This window comes from Archocentrus centrarchus, chromosome 4, assembly GCF_007364275.1.
Source record: "Archocentrus centrarchus isolate MPI-CPG fArcCen1 chromosome 4, fArcCen1, whole genome shotgun sequence".
Classification (NCBI taxonomy): Eukaryota; Metazoa; Chordata; class Actinopteri; order Cichliformes; family Cichlidae; genus Archocentrus; species Archocentrus centrarchus.
The window spans coordinates 20141531-20166380 of NC_044349.1; the positions used below are offsets into that span (position 1 = coordinate 20141531).

General features: G+C 39.9%; 1 protein-coding gene across 3 annotated transcripts; it reads right to left on the reverse strand.

Moving 5' to 3' along the window:
• Positions 1–29: 29 nt before the first annotated feature.
• mibp (muscle-specific beta 1 integrin binding protein) lies at positions 30–11581 on the reverse strand. 3 transcript variants are annotated; one of them, XM_030727324.1, is made up of 8 exons: positions 11407–11581; positions 2686–2776; positions 2061–2109; positions 1613–1793; positions 1052–1123; positions 846–952; positions 633–718; positions 30–332 (listed from the first exon to the last, which is right to left on the reverse strand). In XM_030727324.1, the coding sequence occupies exons 1-7, from the start codon at positions 11430–11432 to the stop codon at positions 633–635; spliced, it is 612 nt and encodes a 203-aa protein (XP_030583184.1). In that variant the 5' UTR covers positions 11433–11581; the 3' UTR covers positions 30–332. The 3 variants fall into 3 exon arrangements, with proteins under 3 accessions (XP_030583184.1, XP_030583183.1, XP_030583185.1); XM_030727323.1 differs by having other exon boundaries at positions 30–335; XM_030727325.1 differs by lacking the exon at positions 2061–2109 and having other exon boundaries at positions 30–335; positions 11407–11458.
• Positions 11582–24850: the final 13269 nt, after the last annotated feature.

The window sequence follows — 24850 nt, forward strand, 5'->3', positions numbered from 1 at the left end:
TGACAGAAACAACACATTTGTATCCCAAAACCAACAAATGCATTTATTGATGACAGGAAAATGAGACTGGCACAAATGGTCCAAGTGGTTCAATGTAATGGTAAAAATGAATTATTCAAAAATCACCTTACACAGAAAAAAAAAAAAACATTGAAAAACGATTAAAAAAAAAAAAGAATGATAAGTTAACATTCATTTGTCCATTTACATAAAAAAAGAAAGAATATTACAAAAAACTGATAAAAAAAACAAAAAAAAAAAACAACAAAACCGCCCCCCAAAAAACATTGGGCTTATTTACAAATTCTGTACACACATGAAGAGGAGTCTTCCTGCTGCAAGAAACAGAAAAAAAGAAAACTGTTAGACAACAATGCACACTCTACACCTTTTTACATCTTAACGGGTATATATATATATATATATATATATATAAATGAATAAACACACACACTCATTAACTTCTTAAAAAGCAGAATGTTTTTAGCTGAACAATCAAAAGTGAATGCACCAGGCCTCATTAAATAGTAGATTTTTCAAAGTAGGACACAGATTTCAAAACTTGTGTCCAAATTCCTAAACGCCATGTCCAACCATAAACAAACAGTGGCACACTCCCTCCGCCTCCTCACCTATAAACGATTGAGCAGGGTGTTCTCAATGTCTTCATACACCTGGTTGTAGATGTCCAGTTTGGATTTCAAGCCATCCAAGTACACTGCAAACAAAAAGTCAATGAGTTGATTGGGTGTTTGAAAGCACCAACAAAAACGCTAGAAGTTGTACTCCTACTTAATAGATATCTATGGCAAAAATGTCTTCGCATAACCCAGGGTGCAACATACCAATATTCAAGCCGCTGTCCTCCATCTGTTTCCTGTGTTTCAGGTACATGGGCCACACATGACCATCGAACAGGCCAGGAGGGTCGGGGACGGTGTACTGCCTTGTACTGAAAATGATCAAATACAGTGAGAAATAAAGAAAAAAAGAAAATGCAGAAACACATGTGAAATCTAAACACTGAGTGAAATCCGTTAGTGAAACCAACCTTCTCCTTCTCTTGCACTCCTCATAGGGTATTGTGATGTAATAGCACTTGTCGAAGACATCCAGCAGGGGCCTAGAGGGGAGACAGAAAGGTGATGAAGAAAGTCACTAACAACAATGTGTGTATCTTCAAAGTTAGAGTTCAGTTATGCAACTGTTGAGATGGTCCCTTATCTACATCTGACATTCTTAACTAGTGCACTGTATACGCAGTGGCAGCTACCTCAAGGTGCAACTCTGCTGCCTCTTTCTGCTGAAGGCCTTATCTCAAACTGCAGGACCTGCCCGAGCTGGCTCGCAGGCATCACTGAACACGCTAAACCAACACGTGGCATGGCAGAAACAACACCACTCATCTGGTGTGTGTCGTCATCAACCACTTTTATGAAACCAGATAAATCTGTGGCATGAAGGTGATTAAGTGACTGGCTTCAAAATGCTATCTTCTACATCATAAACCTGCTCACAGTCCCAACAATATTTCTCATTTATGAAAAGAGATATAACCTTGATAAGCTGTTCTCCTTCATTTAAAAGATATGATAACCTGTCATAAACCTACGGGTAGTTGTAGAGAAGGAAGCCCTCTACGATCAGGATGTGGATCTGCTCATCAGGGTCGGCCAAATCAGAAGCAGAAGCAGAAGACAGAGAGACGCCGTGAGATCGGGCGAACTTCACTGGGTTCTCAATCCAGCCTTTTATCGTGTTGGTCATGGCCTCCATGTCCAATGCCGTGATCACTATAAAGAAATAGTTATGGAGAGAAAAGATGATGGAAAAAAAAAAAGATAGCATGGTTAGGACAAACACAGGTAAATAGTGTAATTTATTGGATATATGCTCTTGCTCTTTGCAAGCTACTGAAGGTTGTTACAAACTAAATAATAGTGATGTGCATGTTTTTGGTTATGTGTGTAATTATGTAATGTGGAGGTAAAGTACATAAAATGGACAGCTATGTGAATATAAGATTAATGAGTCACTGGCAGTCTTCGGTGAAGTCTTACCATCCCACTGTTTAAAGCCGTCCTCCCCGACTTCTATCTGATCGGGTTTCTGAAATAACAGTGACCAATAAAACACCGCTGCAACCTCACAGCCCTGAACACTTGCAGATCCCACTCACATGCCAGAGTCATTAAGGCCAAACAAGTGAGTACAGAGGGCACACAGCAAGGGGCATGCAGAAAACAAAGCAAGATGTTTACACACGAATACAGCTGTGACCAAACCAGGGGAAAAGGTGGAAAGCAAAAGATATTGTATAATGTGGAGGTGCTTATAGAGATATAAAAGAAAGAAAGAAAATAAATAAGGAAAATGTACATAAGGTCCACAAATGGAGAAATTTAATGATGTAGGTAAGAGAAAACAAGACAAAAGCAGTGATGACGACAACCAGGCAAAGAAACTACTCCACATCTAATGTGGACAACAAAAAGTGGGGGGATGGGGTATCGCTCATGGAAGCGCTCTATTTGTTGACATGCAAATCGTGCAGTGTCCGAAGAGGAGAGGGCAGCAGGAGGGAAAAGAGAAAAAAAAATAAAAATAAAAGAACACACACACACACACACACAACAAAAAAAACCACTAAAATAAATCCTCAACAACCCATTCACTAACACTCACCTTGAAAAAGTCGTCTTGATGCACAACACAGCAGTTGGGCAAAGCCTTGATCAAGTTTTTTGTCAGAGTGGTTTTACCACCATTAGTGACCCTGTAAACAAAAGGGAGAAGGTGATAAAAATGCCAGTTGTCACCAAGACCGTGCAAACTTGGTTTAAAATAAATGACCTTAAGATCATAAAGTTTTGTAGCAGCCACTGTTACACACACATACATATATATGTTTGAATGTATGTGTGTGTTAAAGTAATAGTAAATTTTGTAAATTATTTATGTGTATTAAAAGTCCCACTGTCGTAGGAAGCAAATGGTGTGTCTATGTGTCTATATGAAAACTGAGAGAACACAATTCAATTGGGTCATTTCCTATTTTGAATAAGATACATAAGTAAGAATGATAACAATAACTATAACTAGAAAAAGCATTTCCTGAAGAAAATGCACTGTGAATGCTGCATGCTGAAAGATTGGAGCTGAAATGCCAAGAAAGGCTTCAAACAGCTGGAACCTTATTTGCTGAATGAGCTTCAATGAACTGCTGAATACCTGAACTGCTGAACTGTTGAATACCTGAACTGCTGAACTGCTGAATTGCTGAACTGCTGAATTGCTGAACTGCTGAATACCTGAACTGCTGAATTGCTGAACTGCTGAAATGCTGAACTGCTGCATTGCTGAAACCGCTGAACTGCTGAATTGCTGAACTTCTGAATACCTGAACGGCTGAACTGTTGAATACCTGAACTGCTGAACTGCTGAACTGCTGAATTGCTGAACTGCTGAATACCTGAACTGCTGAATTGCTGAACTGCTGAATTGCTGAACTGCTGAATTGCTGAACCGCTGAATTGCTGAACCGCTGAATTGCTGAACTGCTGAATTGCTGAACTGCTGAATTGCTGATCTGCTGAATTGCTAAACTGCTGAATTGCTGAATTGCTGAACTGCTGAATTGCTGAATTGCTGAACTGCTGAATTGCTGAATTGCTGAACTGCTGAACAGGTGTTAAAACTGCTGAACAGCTGTTAATAATGCTGAACAGCTGTTAAACTGCTGAACAGCTCTTAAAGTGCTGAACGACTGTTTTAAACCTGAAAAGGCTGTTAAAGTGCTGAACGACTGTTTAAAACCTGAAAAGGCTGTTAAAAGTGCTGAACGACTGTTTAAAACCTGAAAAGAGGCTGTTAAAAGTGCTGACGACTGTTTAAACCTGAAAAGGGCTGTTAAAAAAGTGCTGAACGACTGTTTTAAACCTGAAAAGGCTGTTAAAAAAAAAGTGCTGAACGACTGTTAAAAACTGAAAGGCTGTTAAAAGTGCTTGAACGACTGTTTAAACCTGAAAAGGCTGTTAAAAAGTGCATTGAAACGACGTTTAAAACCTGAAAAGGCTGTTAAAACAGTGCGGAACGACTGTTTGAAAACCTGAAAAAGTGCTGGTTAAAAGTGCTGAACGACTGTTTAAACCTGAAAAGGCTGTTAAAAGTGCTGAACGACTGTTAAAAAAACTGAAAAGGCTGTTAAAAGTGCTGAACGACTGTTAACCTGAAAAGGCTGTAAAAGTGCTGAAACGAACTGTTTTAAACCATGAAAGGCTTGTTAAAATGTGCCGGAACGACTGGTATAAAATAATAAAACCTGAAAGGCTGTTAAAAGTGCTAAACGAACTGTTTATAAACCTGAAAAGGTCTGTTAAAAGTGCTGAACGACTGGTTTAAACCTGAAAAGGCTGTTAAAGTGCGGAACGACATTTTAAACCTGAAAGAGGCTGTTAAAAGTGCTGAACGACTGTTTAAACCTGAAAAGGCTGTTAAAAGTGCTGAACGACTGTTTTAAACCTGAAAGGGGGTTAAAAGTGCTGAACGACTGTTTAAACCTGAAAAGGCTGTTAAAAGTGCTGAACGACTGTTTAAACCTGAAAAGGCTGTTAAAAGTGCTGAACGACTGTTTAAACCTGAAAGGCTGTTAAAAGTGCTGAACGACTGTTTAACCTGAAAAGGCTGTTAAAAGTGCTGAACGACTGTTTAAACCTGAAAAGGCTGTTAAAAGTTCTGAACGACTGTTTTAAACCTGAAAAGGCTGTTAAAGTGCTGAACGACTGTTTAAACCTGAAAAGGCTGTAAAAGTGCTGGAACGACTGTTTAAACCTGAAAAGGCTGTTAAAAGTGCTGAACGACTGTTTAAACCTGAAAAGGCTGTTAAAAGTGCTGAACGACTGTTTAAACCTGTAAAGGCTGTTAAAAGTGCTGAACGACTGTTTTAAACCTGAAAAGGCTGTTAAAGTGCTGAACGACTGTTAAACGTAATGTCATAAAGTAATAACATAAATCTGCAGAAGAAGCTAAGCATTTTGATACCAGAATGGTTTCTGTAGCATAAACGGTGCTGAAGTTATGAAAGACCAAAAAACAGCTCAACTTTGAACAGCTTGCATGCAGAGGAATAATCCACCAATCAGTTTAAAGTATTATGAGCCAATCAGAATGCTGCTACACATTTAGTTCTGCCAACTCAAAACAGCTGTGTAACTGTTTAACTGCAGGCACTTTGTGGCAAAGCCCTGTTGAATTTGTCTTGGCGCACCTCCCGAACAAATGCTTATAAATCAAAAACCGTAACCCCTATCAAAATAATTTTTAAACTGTGAGCGTCACAAGGACCTGCTCTAAACAGCGGTGTAATTTTTATTTTCCTGGGTTGAAAAATGTGGTCATGGGAGCAGTTTAAAAAAAGGGTCTTTTCTGGTTTTGAGAAAATCACCTCCCGAAAATTTCTATAGAGGCGGATGGAGGAGTTGGAGGGTGCTCCCTCTGCTTGAAGCCTCACAGTTTAAAAAGTTTACATTTCTCAGGGCTAAGAGACACATTGTTTGAAAGTAGAGAAGCAGCTCTACGTTTTGATCATAAAATCATGGCTGTAGAGTGAAGAGTGTGGACACAGCGGCAGTTTAGAGAGATATTTTTCAGCTGAAGAATTTCAAGTCTCCCACTCTAACCTTTGGAATGCGCACTCTAGACGACCACATACACAACCATTATAAACGCTAAAAAGAGCAAAAAACCTTCTTGTGCTTAAACTGTAACTGTTTAAAAACCATAAAAGATATTAATACAAAAAGTAATAGCTGAATAGCTGAGAGTCATGGCTTTATTTTAAAGTTTAAATGGTGTCTCTAGTTTAAGGTATGCTGAAGTTCTTAGCTTTTAAAGGCTGAAAGGGTTTTAAAAGGTTTTTAAGCTTTCCCCATTCATTTGAATGGGGCCAAAAATATTAGAAAAATATTAATATTAAATTAATGGCAGAAGATTTGAACCTGAAAAGTAATAGCAGCGATCTCCTGAAGAAGCCGCACGTTTTGATACCAGAACGGTTTCTGTAGCTTAAACGGTTTTTGAGATTGAAGCGGTCAAAAAACGTACGGAAGAATAATATATAATAATAATAATAACTAGAAAAGGCATTTCCTGAAGAAAATGCACTGTGAATGCTGCATGCTGAAAGATTGGAGCTGAAATGCCAAGAAAGGCTTCAAACAGCTGGAACTTTATTTGCTGAATGAGCTTCAATGAACTGCTGAATACCTGAACTGCTGAACTGTTGAATACCTGAACTGCTGAACTGCTGAATTGCTGAACTGCTGAATACCTGAACGGCTGAATTGCTGAACTGCTGAATTGCTGAATTGCTGAACTGCTGCATTGCTGAACCGCTGAATTGCTGAACTGCTGAATTGCTGAACTTCTGAATACCTGAACTGCTGAACTGTTGAATACCTGAACTGCTGAACTGCTGAATTGCTGAACTGCTGAATTGCTGAACTGCTGAATACCTGAACTGCTGAATTGCTGAACTGCTGAATTGCTGAATACCTGAATTGCTGAACTGCTGCATTGCTGAACCGCTGAATTGCTGAACTGCTGAATTGCTGAACTGCTGAATTGCTGAACTGCTGAATTGCTGATCTGCTGAATTGCTGAACTGCTGAATTGCTGAATTGCTGAACTGCTGAATTGCTGAATTGCTGAACTGCTGAACAGGTGTTAAAAATGTTGAACAGGTGTTAAACTGCTGAACAGCTGTTAATAATGCTGAACAGCTGTTAATAACGCTGAACAGCTGTTAAACTGCTGTACAGCTCTTAAAGTGCTGAACGACTGTTTTAAACCTGAAAAGGCTGTTAAAGTGCTGAACGACTGTTTAAACCTGAAAAGGCTGTTAAAAGTGCTGAACGACTGTTTTAGACCTGAAAAGGCTGTTAAAAGTGCTGAACGACTGTTTAAACCTGAAAAGGATGTTAAAAGTGCTGAACGACTGTTTAAACCTGAAAAGGCTGTTAAAAGTGCTGAATGACTGTTTAAACCTGAAAAGGCTGTTAAAAGTGCTGAACGACTGTTTAAACCTGAAAAGGCTGTTAAAAGTGCTGAACGACTGTTTAAACCTGAAAAGGCTGTTAAAAGTGCTGAACGACTGTTTAAACCTGAAAAGGCTGTTAAAAGTGCTGAACGACTGTTTTAAACCTGACAAGGCTGTTAAAAGTGCTGAACGACTGTTTTAAACCTGAAAAGGATGTTAAAAGTGCTGAACGACTGTTTAAACCTGAAAAGGCTGTTAAAAGTGCTGAACGGCTGTTAAACGTAATGTCATAAAGCAATAACATAAATCTGCAGAAGAAGCTGAGCATTTTGATACCAGAATGGTTTCTATAGCATAAACGGTGCTGAAGTTATGAAAGACCAAAAAACAGCTCAACTTTGAACAGCTTGCATGCAGAGGAATAATCCACCAATCAGTTTAAAGTATTATGAGCCAATCAGAATGCTGCTACACATTTAGTTCTGCCAACTCAAAACAGCTGTGTAACTGTTTAACTGCAGGCACTTTGTGGCAAAGCCCTGTTGAATTTGTCTTGGCGCACCTCCCGAACAAATGCTTATAAATCAAAAACCGTAACTCCTATCAAAATAATTTTTAAACTGTGAGCGTCACAAGGACCTGCTCTAAACAGCGGTGTAATTTTTATTTTCCTGGGTTGAAAAATGTGGTCATGGGAGCAGTTTAAATAAAGGGTCTTTTCTGGTTTTGAGAAAATCACCTCCCGAAAATTACTATAGAGGCGGATGGAGGAGTTGAAGGGTGCTCCCTCTGCTTGAAGCCTCACAGTTTAAAAAGTTTACATTTCTCAGGGCTAAGAGACACATTGTTTGAAAGTAGAGAAGCAGCTCTACGTTTTGATCATAAAATCATGGCTGTAGAGTGAAGAGTGTGGACACAGCGGCAGTTTAGAGAGATATTTTTCAGCTGAAGAATTTCAAGTCTCCCACTCTAACCTTTGGAATGCGCACTCTAGACGACCACATACACAACCATTATAAACGCTAAAAAGAGCAAAAAACCTTCTTGTGCTTAAACTGTAACTGTTTAAAAACCATAAAAGATATTAATACAAAAAGTAATAGCTGAATAGCTGAGAGTCATGGCTTTATTTTAAAGTTTAAATGGTGTCTCTAGCTTAAGGTATGCTGAAGTTCTTAGCTTTTAAAGTCTGAAAGGGTTTTAAAAGGTTTTTAAGCTTTCCCCATTCATTTGAATGGGGCCAAAAAAATTAGAAAAATATTAATATTAAATTAATGGCAGAAGATTTGAACCTGAAAAGTAATAGCAGCGATCTCCTGAAGAAGCCGCACGTTTTGATACCAGAACGGTTTCTGTAGCTTAAACGGTTTTTGAGATCGAAGCGGTCAAAAAACGTACGGAAGAATAATAAATAATAATAAAGAATACAACAACAATACTGTGAATGCTTTGCAGCATTCACAGTAACTAGAAAAAGCATTTCCTGAAGAAAATGCACTGTGAATGCTGCATGCTGAAAGATTGGAGCTGAAATGCCAAGAAAGGCTTCAAACAGCTGGAACCTTATTTGCTGAATGAGCTTCAATGACCTGCTGAACACCTGAACTGCTGAACTGTTGAATACCTGAACTGCTGAACTGCTGAATTGCTGAACTGCTGAATTGCTGAACTGCTGAATACCTGAACTGCTGAATTGCTGAACTGCTGAATTGCTGAACTGCTGCATTGCTGAACCGCTGAATTGCTGAACTGCTGAATTGCTGAACTTCTGAATACCTGAACTGCTGAACTGTTGAATACCTGAACTGCTGAACTGCTGAATTGCTGAACTGCTGAATTGCTGAACTGCTGAATACCTGAACTGCTGAATTGCTGAACTGCTGAATTGCTGAATACCTGAATTGCTGAACTGCTGCATTGCTGAACCGCTGAATTGCTGAACTGCTGAATTGATGAACTGCTGAATTGCTGATCTGCTGAATTGCTGAACTGCTGAATTGCTGAATTGCTGAACTGCTGAATTGCTGAATTGCTGAACTGCTGAATTGCTGAACTGCTGAACAGGTGTTAAAAATGTTGAACAGGTGTTAAAACTGCTGAACAGCTGTTAATAATGCTGAACAGCTGTTAAACTGCTGAACAGCTCTTAAAGTGCTGAACGACTGTTTTAAACCTGAAAAGGCTGTTAAAGTGCTGAACGACTGTTTAAACCTGAAAAGGCTGTTAAAAGTGCTGAACGACTGTTTTAGACCTGAAAAGGCTGTTAAAAGTGCTGAACGACTGTTTAAAACCTGAAAAGGCTGTTAAAAGTGCTGACCGACTGTTTAAACCTGAAAAGGCTGTTAAAAGTGCTGAACGACTGTTTAAACCTGAAAAGGCTGTTAAAAGTGCTGAACGACTGTTTAAACCTGAAAAGGCTGTTAAAAGTGCTAAACGACAGTTTTAAACCTGAAAAGGCTGTTAAAAGTGCTAAACGACTGTTTAAACCTGAAAAGGCTGTTAAAAGTGCTGAACGACTGTTTAAACCTGAAAAGGCTGTTAAAAGTGATGAACGACTGTTTAAACCTGAGCAGGCTGTTAAAAGTGCTGAACGACTGTTTAAACCTGAAAAGGCTGTTAAAGTGCTGAACGGCTGTTAAACGTAATGTCATAAAGCAATAACATAAATCTGCAGAAGAAGCTGAGCATTTTGATACCAGAATGGTTTCTGTAGAATAAACGGTGCTGAAGTTATGAAAGACCAAAAAACAGCTCAACTTTGAACAGCTTGCATGCAGAGGAATAATCCACCAATCAGTTTAAAGTATTATGAGCCAATCAGAATGCTGCTACACATTTAGTTCTGCCAACTCAAAACAGCTGTGTAACTGTTAAACTGCAGGCACTTTGTGGCAAAGCCCTGTTGAATTTGTCTTGGCGCACCTCCCGAACAAATGCTTATAAATCAAAAACCGTAACTGCTATCAAAATAATTTTTAAACTGTGAGCGTCACAAGGACCTGCTCTAAACACCAGTGTAATTTTTATTTTCCTGGGTTGAAAAATGTGGTCATGGGAGCAGTTTAAAAAAAGGGTCTTTTCTGGTTTTGAGAAAATCACCTCCCGAAAATTACTATAGAGGCGGATGGAGGAGTTGGAGGGTGCTCCCTCTGCTTGAAGCCTCACAGTTTAAAAAGTTTACATTTCTCAGGGCTAAGAGACACATTGTTTGAAAGTAGAGAAGCAGCTCTACGTTTTGATCATAAAATCATGGCTGTAGAGTGAAGAGTGTGGACACAGCGGCAGTTTAGAGAGATATTTTTCAGCTGAAGAATTTCAAGTCTCCCACTCTAACCTTTGGAATGCGCACTCTAGACCACCACATACACAACCATTATAAACGGTAAAAAGAGCAAAAAACCTTCTTGTGCTTAAACTGTAACTGTTTAAAAACCATAAAAGATATTAATACAAAAAGTAATAGCTGAATAGCTGAGAGTCATGGCTTTATTTTAAAGTTTAAATGGTGTCTCTAGCTTAAGGTATGCTGAAGTTCTTAGCTTTTAAAGGCTGAAAGGGTTTTAAAAGGTTTTTAAGCTTTCCCCATTCATTTGAATGGGGCCAAAAAAATTAGAAAAATATTAATATTAAATTAATGGCAGAAGATTTGAACCTGAAAAGTAATAGCAGCGATCTCCTGAAGAAGCCGCACGTTTTGATACCAGAACGGTTTCTGTAGCTTAAACGGTTTTTGAGAGCGAAGCGGTCAAAAAACGTACGGAAGAATAATAAATAATAAAGAATACAACAACAATACTGTGAATGCTTTGCAGCATTCACAGTAATAATAATAATAATAATAATAAAGAATACAACAACAATACTGTGAATGCTTTGCAGCATTCACAGTAATGATAACAACAAAAATAATAATAGTTTACAACTGTTGTGACACCATTAGATATCCCTCCATTTTTGCACTGATCTCGCGGTGAATTTTCAAAAGTCCCGCTCGATTTATAACAACAAACCCACCGGACCGGATGTAAAACTTTGAACAGGTTTGTGGCGGGCAGCTGACAAACACGCGGCCAAAAATGAGAACAGCTACCAATCTGAGGCAAATAATCATGATTACGAAAACACAACTTCAACTAAAGCCTAAGTTTCACAAAAAAAAGGAACGAAAAAAAGAGAAACAAAAAAACTGCAGGGACAATAACGAGCTGCACCACTCTATGCTGTGAGCGCATCGCTGCAGTGGAACTCGAACATCTATCAGTCTGTTTAGTCGACAAACGTCACCATTTTACAGGTTAACCGATATAATTAAATGTTCAAACTGTTGACAAAAACCTGGCGGCTAAATAAAAAGAGCTCGACAAACATACCCGCCAATTCCTATAATGCACTTCATCTCCCCGCTTCTTCTGGACAAGTCCTACTCAGCTTGAAGAAACAGTCGAAAATAACTTTCGCCAGGAGCAAAAATCCAAAATTTTTAAAAAACACTACACGCTCCAAAAACTTCCACAAATCCTCCGCTTATGCTCTGATCGTGTATCTCTGTAGTACTGTGGGTGGGAGGCGCTCCGCTTTATACCAACTCGCGTTCTTCTACGTCACGACGGTCGTGGGCGTGGTCCGTTCTCGCGGTCATATGTGCTCGTGACTTTTTTCCCCCCTCGTGCTACGTGCCGTCAGAGCAGTTCTGTGTGTACCTTTTCAGCAGCCAATCAGCAGCGCGCAAAGGGCCCAAACCATCCACCGGCCAATCACATCCCGGCAAACTTTCACCCATTTCCTTATTATTCCGTACCTGCTGGTTAACATATGAGAGCCAGATGGTGGGCCGGTCGCGCTCTTCTATTCAGTATTTTAATCCAGCTGATGAAACAATGAGCTGTGGAAAACTACCATTGATGGTGTCATATTGAGACGTAAAAATAACACTGCTATTTTACAGTAACTGATGGGCTTAAGTATTAAAACTATACAACAGTTGGGGGGGGGGGGGGGGGGGGGATAATAATAATTAGCAAATATTTAAACTAAGTTGTGGCAGTTCAAAGGAAAAACATGAAATAGTCTTTTAACACTAATCTTTCACAAGATATTCTTTCATCCATCACTTAATTGACCTGATTTAAGATAATAATAATAATAAACCATAATAATTTTTAAAAAAATGGCAAAATGGTTGCTTTTAGAAAAACAGAGCCTGTGGTTCACCTCACTGTAGGGGCAGCTATTAAAGTTTTTCCTTTCATTTGTCACTCTTCAGTGAAACTTTCATGATTTGCCGAGACTGTAGTTTGGAGCACTGCTATAAATCTTAGTTAAATTAAGAGCGTCCTGAGTAGGTTATTTGAGTCTTTAAAATGAGGAGTGGTAGATGTATTTCTCTTTCTCTCAATAAATCTAAGGAAATTTACATGCTAACATATCCATTCAAAGGTCCTGCTGGGAATTTATTGCATATTTATCAAAGGTAATACAGCAATCAAATAATTAGTTGCAGAAGTACCTCTTTCATACTTTAATATATAGCTATTTAGTTTCAGTAGTAGTTTATTTGCTACTAAAATTGATTGGTGGTGTAAAATAATGTATCATCCTAGTGACTGTGAGCATTAATGTGTGAAGTTTGTCAGGAGTGTGAGGGCAGTGTGAGCTCCGCCGTGAGCTGCTGAGAAGGACCTACATTTAAAAGGTGCTCTGGTTGCTCTGGATGCTCTGGTTTCTGCCGCAAATGTTCTTGCTGGGGTAGTGTCATAAATGAGGAAAGAGTCAAAAGGGTGAATATTTTGAGAGAACACTTGGCAATTATAATGGAACATCCTGGCTGTAAATCACAACCTTTGTAAAATGCTTTTTATGACCTTGCTGCTTGTGTTTGTGTCCATGTGCATGTTAAGGGTCAACAGTCAGGACTCAGGAGTTGTCAACATCATAAAGGTGTGATGGTGAGCCTTCTGGCTATGTTGAAATTACATGACTTCATAGATCCAAAAAAAAGCAAGAATGATGTTTGTGAGTATCTTCAGCCTTCACCAGCTTCAGGCCACCCTTGAAAGTGGGAACACTGAAAATGCAGTGCAGCCTGGTTTGTGTAACTTTACACTAGCAGTTATGACAAAGGAAACTAAAGCTTACACCAGGAGCTATGGACATACTGATTGCACTGTACACTCCAGATAGTTCAGGACAGCTTTTCACTTTTAATAAACTACTTTGAAATTACTGTTATATTGCCTCTGAATTTAAGGACAAGTTTATTTGTTGCTTTCAAAAGAAACAGCAAAACATATGGATATATAGCATTGACAGTGGTTTAATTAAGTATTTCAATAAATGTAACAATTATTGTTTGCACACACTTTGGTGTGTGCGAACAGTTTCACCAAAGGGTGGGTTTTTTAACATACAGTATTTCAAAATGCACTTTTTGAATCACTGCAGGGGGGCAGATCATAGACTGTGTGAAGACATATAGATATATAAGTATGGTCTAGACCAGGGGTGGGCAAACTACGGCCCGCGGGCCGTATGCGGCCCGTTAAGCTTTTTAATCCGGCCCCCCGAATTTGAATCAATTATAATGGTAAACCTTGTTAATGTTTTACTCTCCCTGCAATTGTGGCGTTTATCGCTAGATGGGATACTCTGACACACTGACCTTTGTTGAGGTGCGCTCTTACGCTGCATTCAAGTGGTGTCAGAAGACCCGTCTTGCCGAGTTGTTTTTCCCAGTGGGAAAGTGATTTTTACGATCATTCCGACACCGCATGAATGCATCATTATTCAGCGTTTTCCCTCTTTGACAGCTCAACCCTTCTGCAATGATGAGCGGAGCTAAAAAAAGAAAAGTGGACAGAGAATGTCGAGTGTTTAATAAGGAGTGGAGAACTCAGCACCGTCAGTTCATCGCGTTCTTAGAGGAAACTGATGCAGAGCACCATGACCTACTTTATCACTCCCGTGTCCGCTGGTTAAGCTTGGGAAAAGTGCTTCAACGAGTGTGGGACCTCAAAGAGGAGATCGGTGCATTTTTGGAGCTACTGGGGAAGGCCGACGAATTTCCTGAGCTGAGCAACAAGAACTGGCTTTGTGACTTTGCGTTTGCTGTGGATATATTTTCACACATGAATGAGCTGAACGTGAACATACAGGGGAAGGATCGGTTTGTGCATGACCTGTACACAAGCGTGAAAGCCTTCAAAGCCAAACTGGCTTTATTTTCCAAGCAAATCCTAAATGAGTCATTCACTCATTTCCCCACACTAGCTACACTGAAAGAGGAGGCTGGCGCAAAAGTTAAGAAATACAGCGAGACACTGGATGCGCTCCACAAAGAATTCTGCCGTCGCTTTGTTGATTTTGAGAAAATTAACAAGTCACTTCAGTTGGTGGCCTGTCCCCTGTCACAAGACCCAGAAACAGCACCAGAAGCGATGCAGCTGGAACTGATAGACCTTCAGGCTGATGCTGTCTTGAAAGAGAAGTTCAACTCTCTTAAACTGAATGACTTTTATGCGTCACTTAATGAAGTGGTGTTTCCAAACCTCCGGAGGACGGCACAGAAGATTCTGGCATTGTTAGGCTCGACTTATGTGTGTGAACAGACGTTCAGCGTCATGAACTTCAACAAAGCCAGCCACAGATCCAATTTGACTGACCAACTCTTTTCAGATCCATCCTGAGAATCGCCACAACAAAACTGACTCCAGACTTTGATGCGCTTGTTAAAAAGGGACACCAACAACACTGTTCCCACTGAAATCAAAAGTAAGTTTCTCTGCTCTTAAACATGCATTTACGTGTTACATGTCATTTCTGTTAAGGTGTGCTCATAAGTGGTGTGCAGGTGCACTGCCTTCTCAATATAAACAATGCACACCAGATATATTTAACATGGCCACATACTGGCATGTTGTCACTGTTCCGATCTGCATGTCCAACCATTTTTGAAATGTTGAGGAGGAGAGTGATGATAATATCCTGAAGGATATCAAAACTTTAAATGCTTCAAAATGGTAACTGTTAGAATTTTTTTTTTTAAACTGTATTTTGTTAATGGGATTTTCAGTGTTTTAAGAGTCATTTCAATAAAGAAATACTGTGGGACTTGGAAGAGATATTTTGTTTTATTGCTTTTGTTAATTTTCTATTAAAATTAAAGCACGTTTTCTACATATCCCATGTTATTCTTTCTCTTATGAGGTGAATTACTAAAACACTCCATCCATCTGCTCCTGGTCCGGCCCTTCTGTCAAATTTTAGAACCCTCTGTGGCCCACGAGTCAAAACGTTTGCCCACCCCTGGTCTAGACCAATTGGGAACATCACACTGATAGAAAAATCACTCATCCCAGGTCTGAGATGGGAATTAAGAGATTGTTTCATGTTGCTACACCAGTGTTTGAGTTGCTCTGGAAAACCCATGTTGTAGGTTGTTAACCGGTTAGTAGTGGTGGGTGGATCAATCCAAATATCGATAATATCGATACTAACGTTGGTAATGATATTGATCAATACCAGTGTAATGAGATTGATACTTTAGCTTCAGTTTCTCTCCTGTATGCAGTGCTGCAAAGATGCGAGCTGACTGTCCGTTTAAGTGCCGCTCCTGTCACAGCACAGAGCAGGCACACTTTGCTCCTCCTCTACCCGCAGTGTTTTGACGTTATACCATCATGTGAAATGTAACATATTTTACTAGCGGCCTCAAACTCCCGGTTCACAGGCCACTTCCAGCCCCCCCCCCCTAATTGCTGCCCACGATTGGCTGTCAAAAATATAAGACAATTTGGCCCTTTAAGTTAGTTTTTTTGACATTTTGCTTTCCCCTCCACCTCTGAGATTGGCAACTCTGAGTGAATGTTAGCTTCAAGTCAGATTTAGAACAACTTGAAGTTTCAAACTCATGATATTTATTAGAGTAAGACGTAGGATATATGAGGGTATGCTCACTGGCTAATGATGTCTCATTGTCACTGGTAGCATCCCTCGATCTCACAGTCAGAGCCGCCCCTCATGTCCTTTTTCAAAGCACCACGATGGCAATGACATAAACCAAAGCCAAATTTGAGGCTTCAGAACAACCTTTAAACTGCTGTGTTTCATCAGACTGTTTATATTTAATATATATATATATATTTTTTTTCTTTTTTTGCATTTTTGGCCACAGCAGCTTTTATTGGCAGTGGAAAGAGACAGGAAATGATAGGGAAAGATACAGGGGAAGACACGTGGGCAAATTGGGGACGGGCTGGGACTTGAACCTACACTGTAATGCGGTATGTGGTCGCCGGCTTCACCACTAAGCCACCCAGGTGCCCTTCCTCAGACTGTTTGTGTCCATCTGCATCACAGAGTTTTAAAGATTGGATGCATCTCTTCCAGGATTTCAGTGCTCCTATCCACAGGGAACAACCAAGATGCCTTTGAGTAACTTGATTGATCTCATATGCCCTGCCTCAACCTGAAGAATCTTCACATCTTACTTTATTTTGTTTATGATCTATCTATGATCCATCTGTGATCCATCTGTGATCCGTCTATGATCCATCTGTGATCCATCTGTGATCCATCTATGATCCATCTATGATCCATCTATGATTCATCTGTTTCACTCTTCAGCTTAAACATAATTTTATGAAGCTCTTTCAGGACTCAATAGAGGGCAGTAGAACACTAAAGCAGGACATATATGCAATAAAGAGGCCTTGGTATTGTGTTCTCTCTCTCTCTTATATTGTGTCTCACTTACCTTCAAACTCAGCAATGGTATTTACAGTCTCCTTGTTTATCAGTGATTTTCTGGAGAAATAAAAATCTTTTCTGCTATACTGAGGCAATTATGAGCAACTGCGCAACAGAAGTCAGAGGTAAGGGGACATGTATTCAAGCTTATGCTATAAACTCACATCATCTTCTTCAACTTGGATGCCACAAGGCCAAAATGGAATTAGCTAAAATACCATAAAGACAATAGTAATGTCTGTCAGCAACAAAAGAAAGAAGCCCATTAACCACAGGTGCTTTCCAGTGGACATATCACACACACACACACACACACACACACACACACACACACACACACACACACACACACACACACACACACACACACACACACACTCGATCAGTCTGTCTCTCTCAGACACACCCACACATTAGTGATTATGTTTAAAATGTAAGTGATCACAGTGCTTCAGTTCTTTACAAAAACACAAACTACTCTCAGAGCTTCATCTTTTGGGCTTTGCGCTCAGCACAGTCATTGAAAACACTGCTCAAATTTAAAGTCCTGGTGGGATGCTCATCCTTCTTTGTTCTCTCCTTCTTCTATTGAGCACCTTTTGTCAGGATGCAGGGGTTTTGTTGTGGTGGCGCACTCTTTCTTCTCATTTTCCAGGGGCAGGTCCTGTGGTGTTTTTCTACCTCCTTGAGGCAGACCCTGACGTTGGAGCTGGGCAATCCTACACACCCGTTTCCTGTTATGCAGCGATTAGCTGTACATTTAAGGTCCAGGTGAAACCCTTGGTCTTTGCCAGAGTGTCTTTCTACCATGGTGGTAACGAGCTCCTGCCAAACCACGATGGTCACATTTTGTATCTCTGATCTAATATTTATGTCTCTATGTAACCCCAGGAAGCTCCGACTCGCCTCTGCTTGCCTGCCCTCTTGGACCAGCTCATGTGCCACCTCGTATGGGCCACCCTCCAGGTCCACTCTGTAATCCTGACTGCTGGTTGTGACACCTTTCTTTTGCTTTAGCTTACAGAACATAATTTATAATGCTGCTGTGCCAGCTAACTACTGTATGAGATAGGCCCTACTTGTTGAACAGTCAACAGGTTCACAGGCATTTCCCACAAATGTCAGAACACAAGGTCTGGAAATTTAAGTAATCTATTTCCCAGCAGCACCTTTTTTTAAATCAATGAAGAATAAAATGATTCAGCAAATATTTGCAGCTAAAATTCAATTCATAAGGAAAAGCTATATTTCACTGAAAAATTTAGGCATTGGTTCAGAAGATACAAAAAAGTGATTTAAGCATGATGGTGTGGTGTTTAGCACTGCTGCCTCACAGCAAGAAGGCCTGGGTTTAATTCCACCTTGGCCTGGGTCTTTCTGTGTGGAGTTTGCATATTCTCCCCATGTCTGTGTGAGTCCAAAGACATGCAGTTACTGAAGTGAGGTTAACTGGTGATTTTAAATTGCCCATAGGTGTGAATGGTGTTAGCCCTGTGACAGGCTGGCGAAGACACCTGGAGTAGGCTCCAGCCCCCCATGACCCTGAACAGGATAAGCAGAAGATAATGGGTGGACTTAAACTTATACTGGAACTCTTATAATCTCTCAAGCTTTCATTTTTTTTTTTACTGAAAATATGCATGCTGGTTGATGGGGAAGGAGGAGCTTTTATTATTTTCTGGGTCCCATGTGCTGGTCTTAATGTTACACCTTTGAGAAGGACTTCACTCTTAAAATGGTAAAATTACAAAATGCTGGGATATTGTTTTATTTATTTATGTAGTCCTCTCACAGTCCAAAGACACACATATTAGATTAACTGGTCAATCTCAGTTGGCCAGAGGTTTTAGTTAGAATGTTAATGGTTGTCTAATGATAGACTGGTGACCTGTCCAGGGTGTACTTTGCCCCATGATAGCTGGGAAAGGCTACAGAACCCCCAGCATGGATGGATGGATTCATACATAGGACTATGTGTTACAGTCCCAAAATGTCAGCACACACATGATTTGGGTGTCTGGTTGATTTAGTTTTCCAGCTATTGGGCAGAAATGTCGAACTTAGGACACATCTTCAGCTGTGCTGGTATTTCAGCCTTTTAAACAGAATATATTCTCAGCTGAGGCAGAGCCAACACAGACTGATCAGATCCGGGTGTGTGTCCCATGTCCAGTAGATGGTTCCACTGATGTTAAGTGGGTGGCCCAGGGGGTGTTCTTCCAGCCAGTGACTGTTTTGCTCAATGGTCTCTGACAGTCTTTTGAAGGCCTTCCTACCTACCTGCCCTCTAATCCCCAGTTCTTTCTGGAGCTTTGCTGTGGAGTTTGATACAAATCATCTAGCCCACCTCAACTTGGTGTACAGGTGCTGGTCATAAAATTTGAATATCATGAAAAAGTTGATTTATTTCAGTAATTCCATTCAAAAAGTGAAACTTGTATATTATATTCATTTATTACACACAGACTGATAACAGCCAGCCTCTTTAGCAATGAACTTTTGTGTCTTGCCCTCCTTGTGCAAGGTGCCAATGGCTGTCTTTTGGACAAGTGTCAAATCAGCAGTCTTCCCCATGATTGTGTAGCCTACAGTACTAGACTGAGAGACCATTTAAAGGCCTTTGCAGGTGTTTTGAGTTAATTAGCTGATTAGAGTGTGGCACCAGGTGTCTGCAATATTGAACCTTTTCACAATATTCTAATTTTCTGAGATACTGAATTTGGGGTTTTCATTAGTAGTCAGTTATAATCATCAAAATTAAAAGAAATAAACATTTGAAATATATCAGTCTGTGTGTAATGAATGAATATACAAGTTTCACTTTTTGAATGGAATTACTGAAATAAATCAACTTTTTCATGATATTCTAATTTTATCCAGTCCCTGTCCTGCATCCACTGACACTGTTTGCAAGCTTCTTGTGCTTGTGAGCCTCTTCAACAGTTTCTTCCTAAGAGCCTGTCAATTTAATGATGAAGACACACAGCTGAGAATCAAACCACTGGACTAGGTCTGGTCTAAGGTTGGTGTTGGCAGTCAATGAAGGAAAGGAAAGTTTTCTTTCCAGGCCAGCAAGCATTTTCTAGTCCTTTGCCATGACAAAAGGGCCTGATCCTGGTTTGTTTTTTGGAGTAGCCAGCAAGTGTAATGCTTTTCAAACTTGCTCATTATTAACCCAGTATGGTTATACTTAGTATCTGCTACAGTAGCTTTGCATAATCCAGAGCACAAAATAATCATTAAACCCATACACGTTTTACAAGTTAAAGCTTTTACAGATATGTTCTCACTCCTATAGCAAGCATTTTAGCAATGTTATGTAGCATTTAAAGCTTCTGTACAGTTAATACTGAAGCAATTGGATGTAGGAATAAAGTGCTTGTGTGAATGGGTGAATGAGACATGCTGTATGAGGCGCTTTGAGTGCTCATGTAGGGTAGAAAAGCGTTATATGAGAACCAGTCCATTTACCAAATGACATCATTCATAAAAAGCCACAGGAAGGATTCTGGTTTATAGTTTCCAAACTGCAGGATGTACTTTCCCTGCACTGCCCTAGTGCCTGAGGCATCCCCTCCTCTCTGACGGATCACAGTCAGATAGGGTTGCCACCTTTCACAAATGAAAATAAGGGACGCCCACCATGGCTTCTCAGGGCCATGACCAACATGGCAGTGGCCCAACTCACATTTTATGTTGTGGGTTTTTTTGTAAATGGGTTATCAAGAAAGCAATTAGTCATACATACATAAAATTAAATACTTTTTTTTTTTTTTAGCAATGAAGACTATTGCGAAAAGATTGCTGCATGTAAGGTGCTGCTAAATAGATACAAATCATAATATTCATGCCAAAATCCCTGTAATGTTTTATGAATTTTTAAAATTAACGTGCAAATTCCATTTGCATGTTAATTTTAAAAAATCATTTTTAGGTGGGACATGATTTTGTGAAGTCTCAAAAATCAGAGGTTTACTGTTAATCTATTAGCATGATATGTTCTTTTAATGGCCATATATATGTATACTAATACAACTGTATGTTCAATTAATGAGCATTCAGACTCAACACCCTGAGCAATCAATCAAACCGAACTAGTCTACTAAAGCACAATGGGAAACTGAATCAATAATAACATAATGTTCTATATATCAGTGTCCGGTGTTGCTCTCATGATCCATGCTGTCTTATGCCAGACAGCCCGCTGTGCGCCTCTGAACATACTCGCCGACAAATGTTACAGTTTGCCTTAAACTCATCCCCTCTGACGCAGTTCAGTCATGGACGTGCGTCTTCCCACTCACGTATCTTTGCATACGTTTTCGTTTCCGTGGACGTGGTGGAGTGTCGGGTGTAGTAGCGGACATTTTGAAAAGGTTCGGGTGGCGTCTGTCGCTAGGAAACGGTGACAGCAGCGCCAGCGGGCAACACCGGTCCGTGGCAGGCCGGGAGGTCCTAAGAGGACATTTTTGCTGGCCTTATTTCCTGTATTGTTACATTTAGTGTTGATGTGGGTGTGACAGAGATGAGTATGGGACATTTTTGAAAATACGGAACAAATCGCGTCCCGTATTGGATCAATACAGGACGCAACATTTAATAGCCAAATAAAGGACGATTCTGATTCCGTATTTTACGGGACGGGTGGCAACCCTACTCAGTCAGAGCATCTACGGCAGGAGGGCCTCCTTCATTCAGACTTGCTGTGAGGAGGGATCAGTGTGGTCCTTTGTGGAACAGCACTGAAATCAAACAGCAATGAAAAAAGCATAATCATTTTGACACAAACGCATTAAGTGTAAGGTAAGAGTCACACCATCTTTGATAGCCTGACTTTAAAACAACTATTAATAGAAAGCTATGAAAAATCTTACAGAATTACAGAGCAGGAAGCAGGAGAAAGGTGAGGATGCAGAAAAAAAAGTTTTTAAGATCATTCTAAAACAAAACAAAACAAAACAAACAAAAAAAAAACCCACGGTAAACTAAATAAAGGCTAAGAAAGGTCTCAGCGTCACCTTTTGGTTTTTAGTCCTAATTTGGGCATAAATGTCAAAACATTGCAAGCTCACTCCTGGCCCATATCTATGGGCCTGAAAACTGCTAATAACGTCCATTTAATGGACTGATAACATTCGAAGCGGGTGCCGTCTTTACTATATGGGAAAGATGAATAAATTAGTGCAAAAAGAACAACAACCACACACACAAAAAACAAAACAAAACAAACTCTGCCCGACAGGGCTGCATAGCAACCGTTGCTATGCACTTCTGTCAACACTATGTGGGGGCGGGGACAATGGAATAGACCGTTCTCTTGACGTGTGACGGCACACGCTTTGATACTTTGAAACGCTATGTGCCTTTGATGTCATCAGATCAGCCCAAGAAAGCGTAATTATTCCCTCGTTTACCGTTTCAACTCATTTCTCCTTTCAGAAGAAAAAGCAACACAAGCTTCAACTCCAAGAGAACATTACAATAGTGGAAATGAAGGGAGAGGATTCGAAAAATTTAGAAAAACAGCGCATGAAGGAAGCATTGGCAGAACAAGTTCGTCCTGTGGTCGAACAATTATTTGACGATTTAAAGCCAGAGCAATGGCGAGGCTTGCAATCAGGAAACCCTGACGTAGCCACAAAATATATTTTGGCAGAGTTCATTGTCAGCATCATAGAAATCGTGTCCAGCCACATCCGGAGCACACTGCAAAATACAAACATTGCTGTGTCAGAGGCAAATGTGAGTTTTGAAGTGACCAACATTCTCCCTCAGATTTTTGCAGAAGCTTTGGAAGTTGATTTTGTAAGACACACACCCAGCATAGACAGCCTGGCTAGCTTAGTTGCTAAAGAGGTTATGCTGAGCATTCAAGCTGAACTAAATTCTTCCAGCAGTTCAAGCGCTCAGGGATTATGTAGTCATGTGGTTCCTCCTAAAAGGCTAAACAACATGATCCTTCTTGCTTCCAGAATGATTAAAGCTTTCATCCGCAAGTTGGACTATCTCTGTCGGTGTCGAGGGCAGAGCCAGATAGAAATAATAGAGGAACAGGACAAGAAATTAAAGGAAATACACGTGGAGGAAGACATAATAGGCTCCCAGGACAGTTTAAATACTACAGCTTTGAAAACTGTCCAGTATACAATGAATAAGGCTACTGCTGAATTAACAAAGCCCCTTTTGGATCCTAAAGAACCACAACATAAAAAGGTGCAGTCGGATGCAATTGAAGAGTCTGAGAAACTTTCAGTGGAACTCACTAAGTTTTTAAAGAAATGCCATCCATTGCTGCAAAAAGCAGGAATCAAAATTAAAACATTTTTTGCAAAGCACTTTGCAAAAATAACGATTCTTCGCATTGCAGCTAAACTCAGGGACAAATTCTGGGGGAAAGGCAGAACTGACAGCAGTGAGTCAGTGGAGAAGCTTGTTGAAAGTGTTGACTCTCTGCTTCAAACTGAGAAAAATCAAAGTTGTGCTCTTGAAACTATAACATCTATTTCAATGGGCAGATCTTTGCAGTTCACAAAGCTGCTTACAGACCTCCTTTTTGACCATGCGTCACACTCTGATCAACAACTAGATGTGGAGTGGACAAAAACCTGTGTTGTCGAAGTTCGATCAAGAGTGGCCAATTTCTTTGCGCTGATGAGATGGTGGTTAATCACACAGATTGAGCCATACAGTCAGCAGGTGATAGATTTAATAATATCTGCCATAAGGCCAAGGACACAACCATCAGGACCGGACATTGACAATCAAAGGACACAACATAAGTGCACGTCAATACCAAAAGTTCATGGTCAAAGGACTCAACCAAGAGAGAGCGTGTCCGCACCAGACTTTCATGTTCAATTTCACACCGAAATGAGCAAAGCCTTCATTGGCCAGGTACTTCATAAGCTACTTACCTGTGCAACCAAGAAGGCAAACATCCATTGCGTGTATGTTTCCATAAAGTACCACAACTGGCTCCTGGAAGAAGTATGGGCCAAACTCCAGGATACAGAACACATCACTCCAAAAAAACTCAAAAACATTGAAAAGTACATTCTGGAGGAACTCTGCAACTATTGTGGGAGTGTAGAACATGTTCTGGCCTTTATGGAGGTAGAGAACAAGGACATTATAAAAATCATTGCCGCCATTTTGGTTCAACATCTCACTAAACCAAAAAAGAAGCAGAGTGCCATTGTCAGGTTTTTCTCCATGCTGGGCAAAGCCATCACCAAACCATTTAGAAGTTAAAAGTATTTTAACAGTAATTTGACAGTATTCATTTAACAGTAACAACAGCAAGAAGAGAGAAATAGGATTCACATCTATCAATAAGAACCTTCCCACCCCCACCCCAACCAGTCGCAGCAGATGGCTGCTCCTCCCTGAGCCTGGTTCTGCCGGAGATTTCTGCCTGTCAAGAGGGAGTTTTTCCTCCCCACTGTTGCCAAATGCTTGCTCATAGGGGATCGTCTGATTGTTCGGGTTTTCTTTCATGCATTGTAGGGTCTTTACACTCCAAATGCATGCTGTTATTTGGTCCTATACCAGTCAAAGGTTTGGACATACTAAAACTTGTGTGTGTGTAAATATATAAATAAATAAATAATAAAAAAATATCTTTGTATTGTCTGGTTTTAGTTTCCTTCGGAGGTTGAAGTCAGAGAATCATAAAGCTAAATAATATTGAACTTTGTTTTCTTTTAAAAATGAATAAAGTTCTCAGGGTTTCTATGTTGTTAAGCTGTACACTGTAAAAAAAAAAGTCTGTATAAATGACAGTGGAAAACTGTGAAATGGCAACAGTAATAGACCTAAGAAAAAGCAGCTGGTTAAATGGAGAACAAACTTTTGCTCCTTTTTGTGTTTTAATTTTAAGTCTTTAATTCAAAATAAGCTGTTAAAAGAAGCATAACACATTTGAACATCAAGGAATACAGCTGAATACACTTGAAGTATTCTTATAAACATCCTCTGCCACTAATAATTCCTTTCAATTTCTACTAAACTACCACATCTAGCCTTTTTTAACAATGACTCGTATGAAATAGTTTGTCCTCTAATGTATGC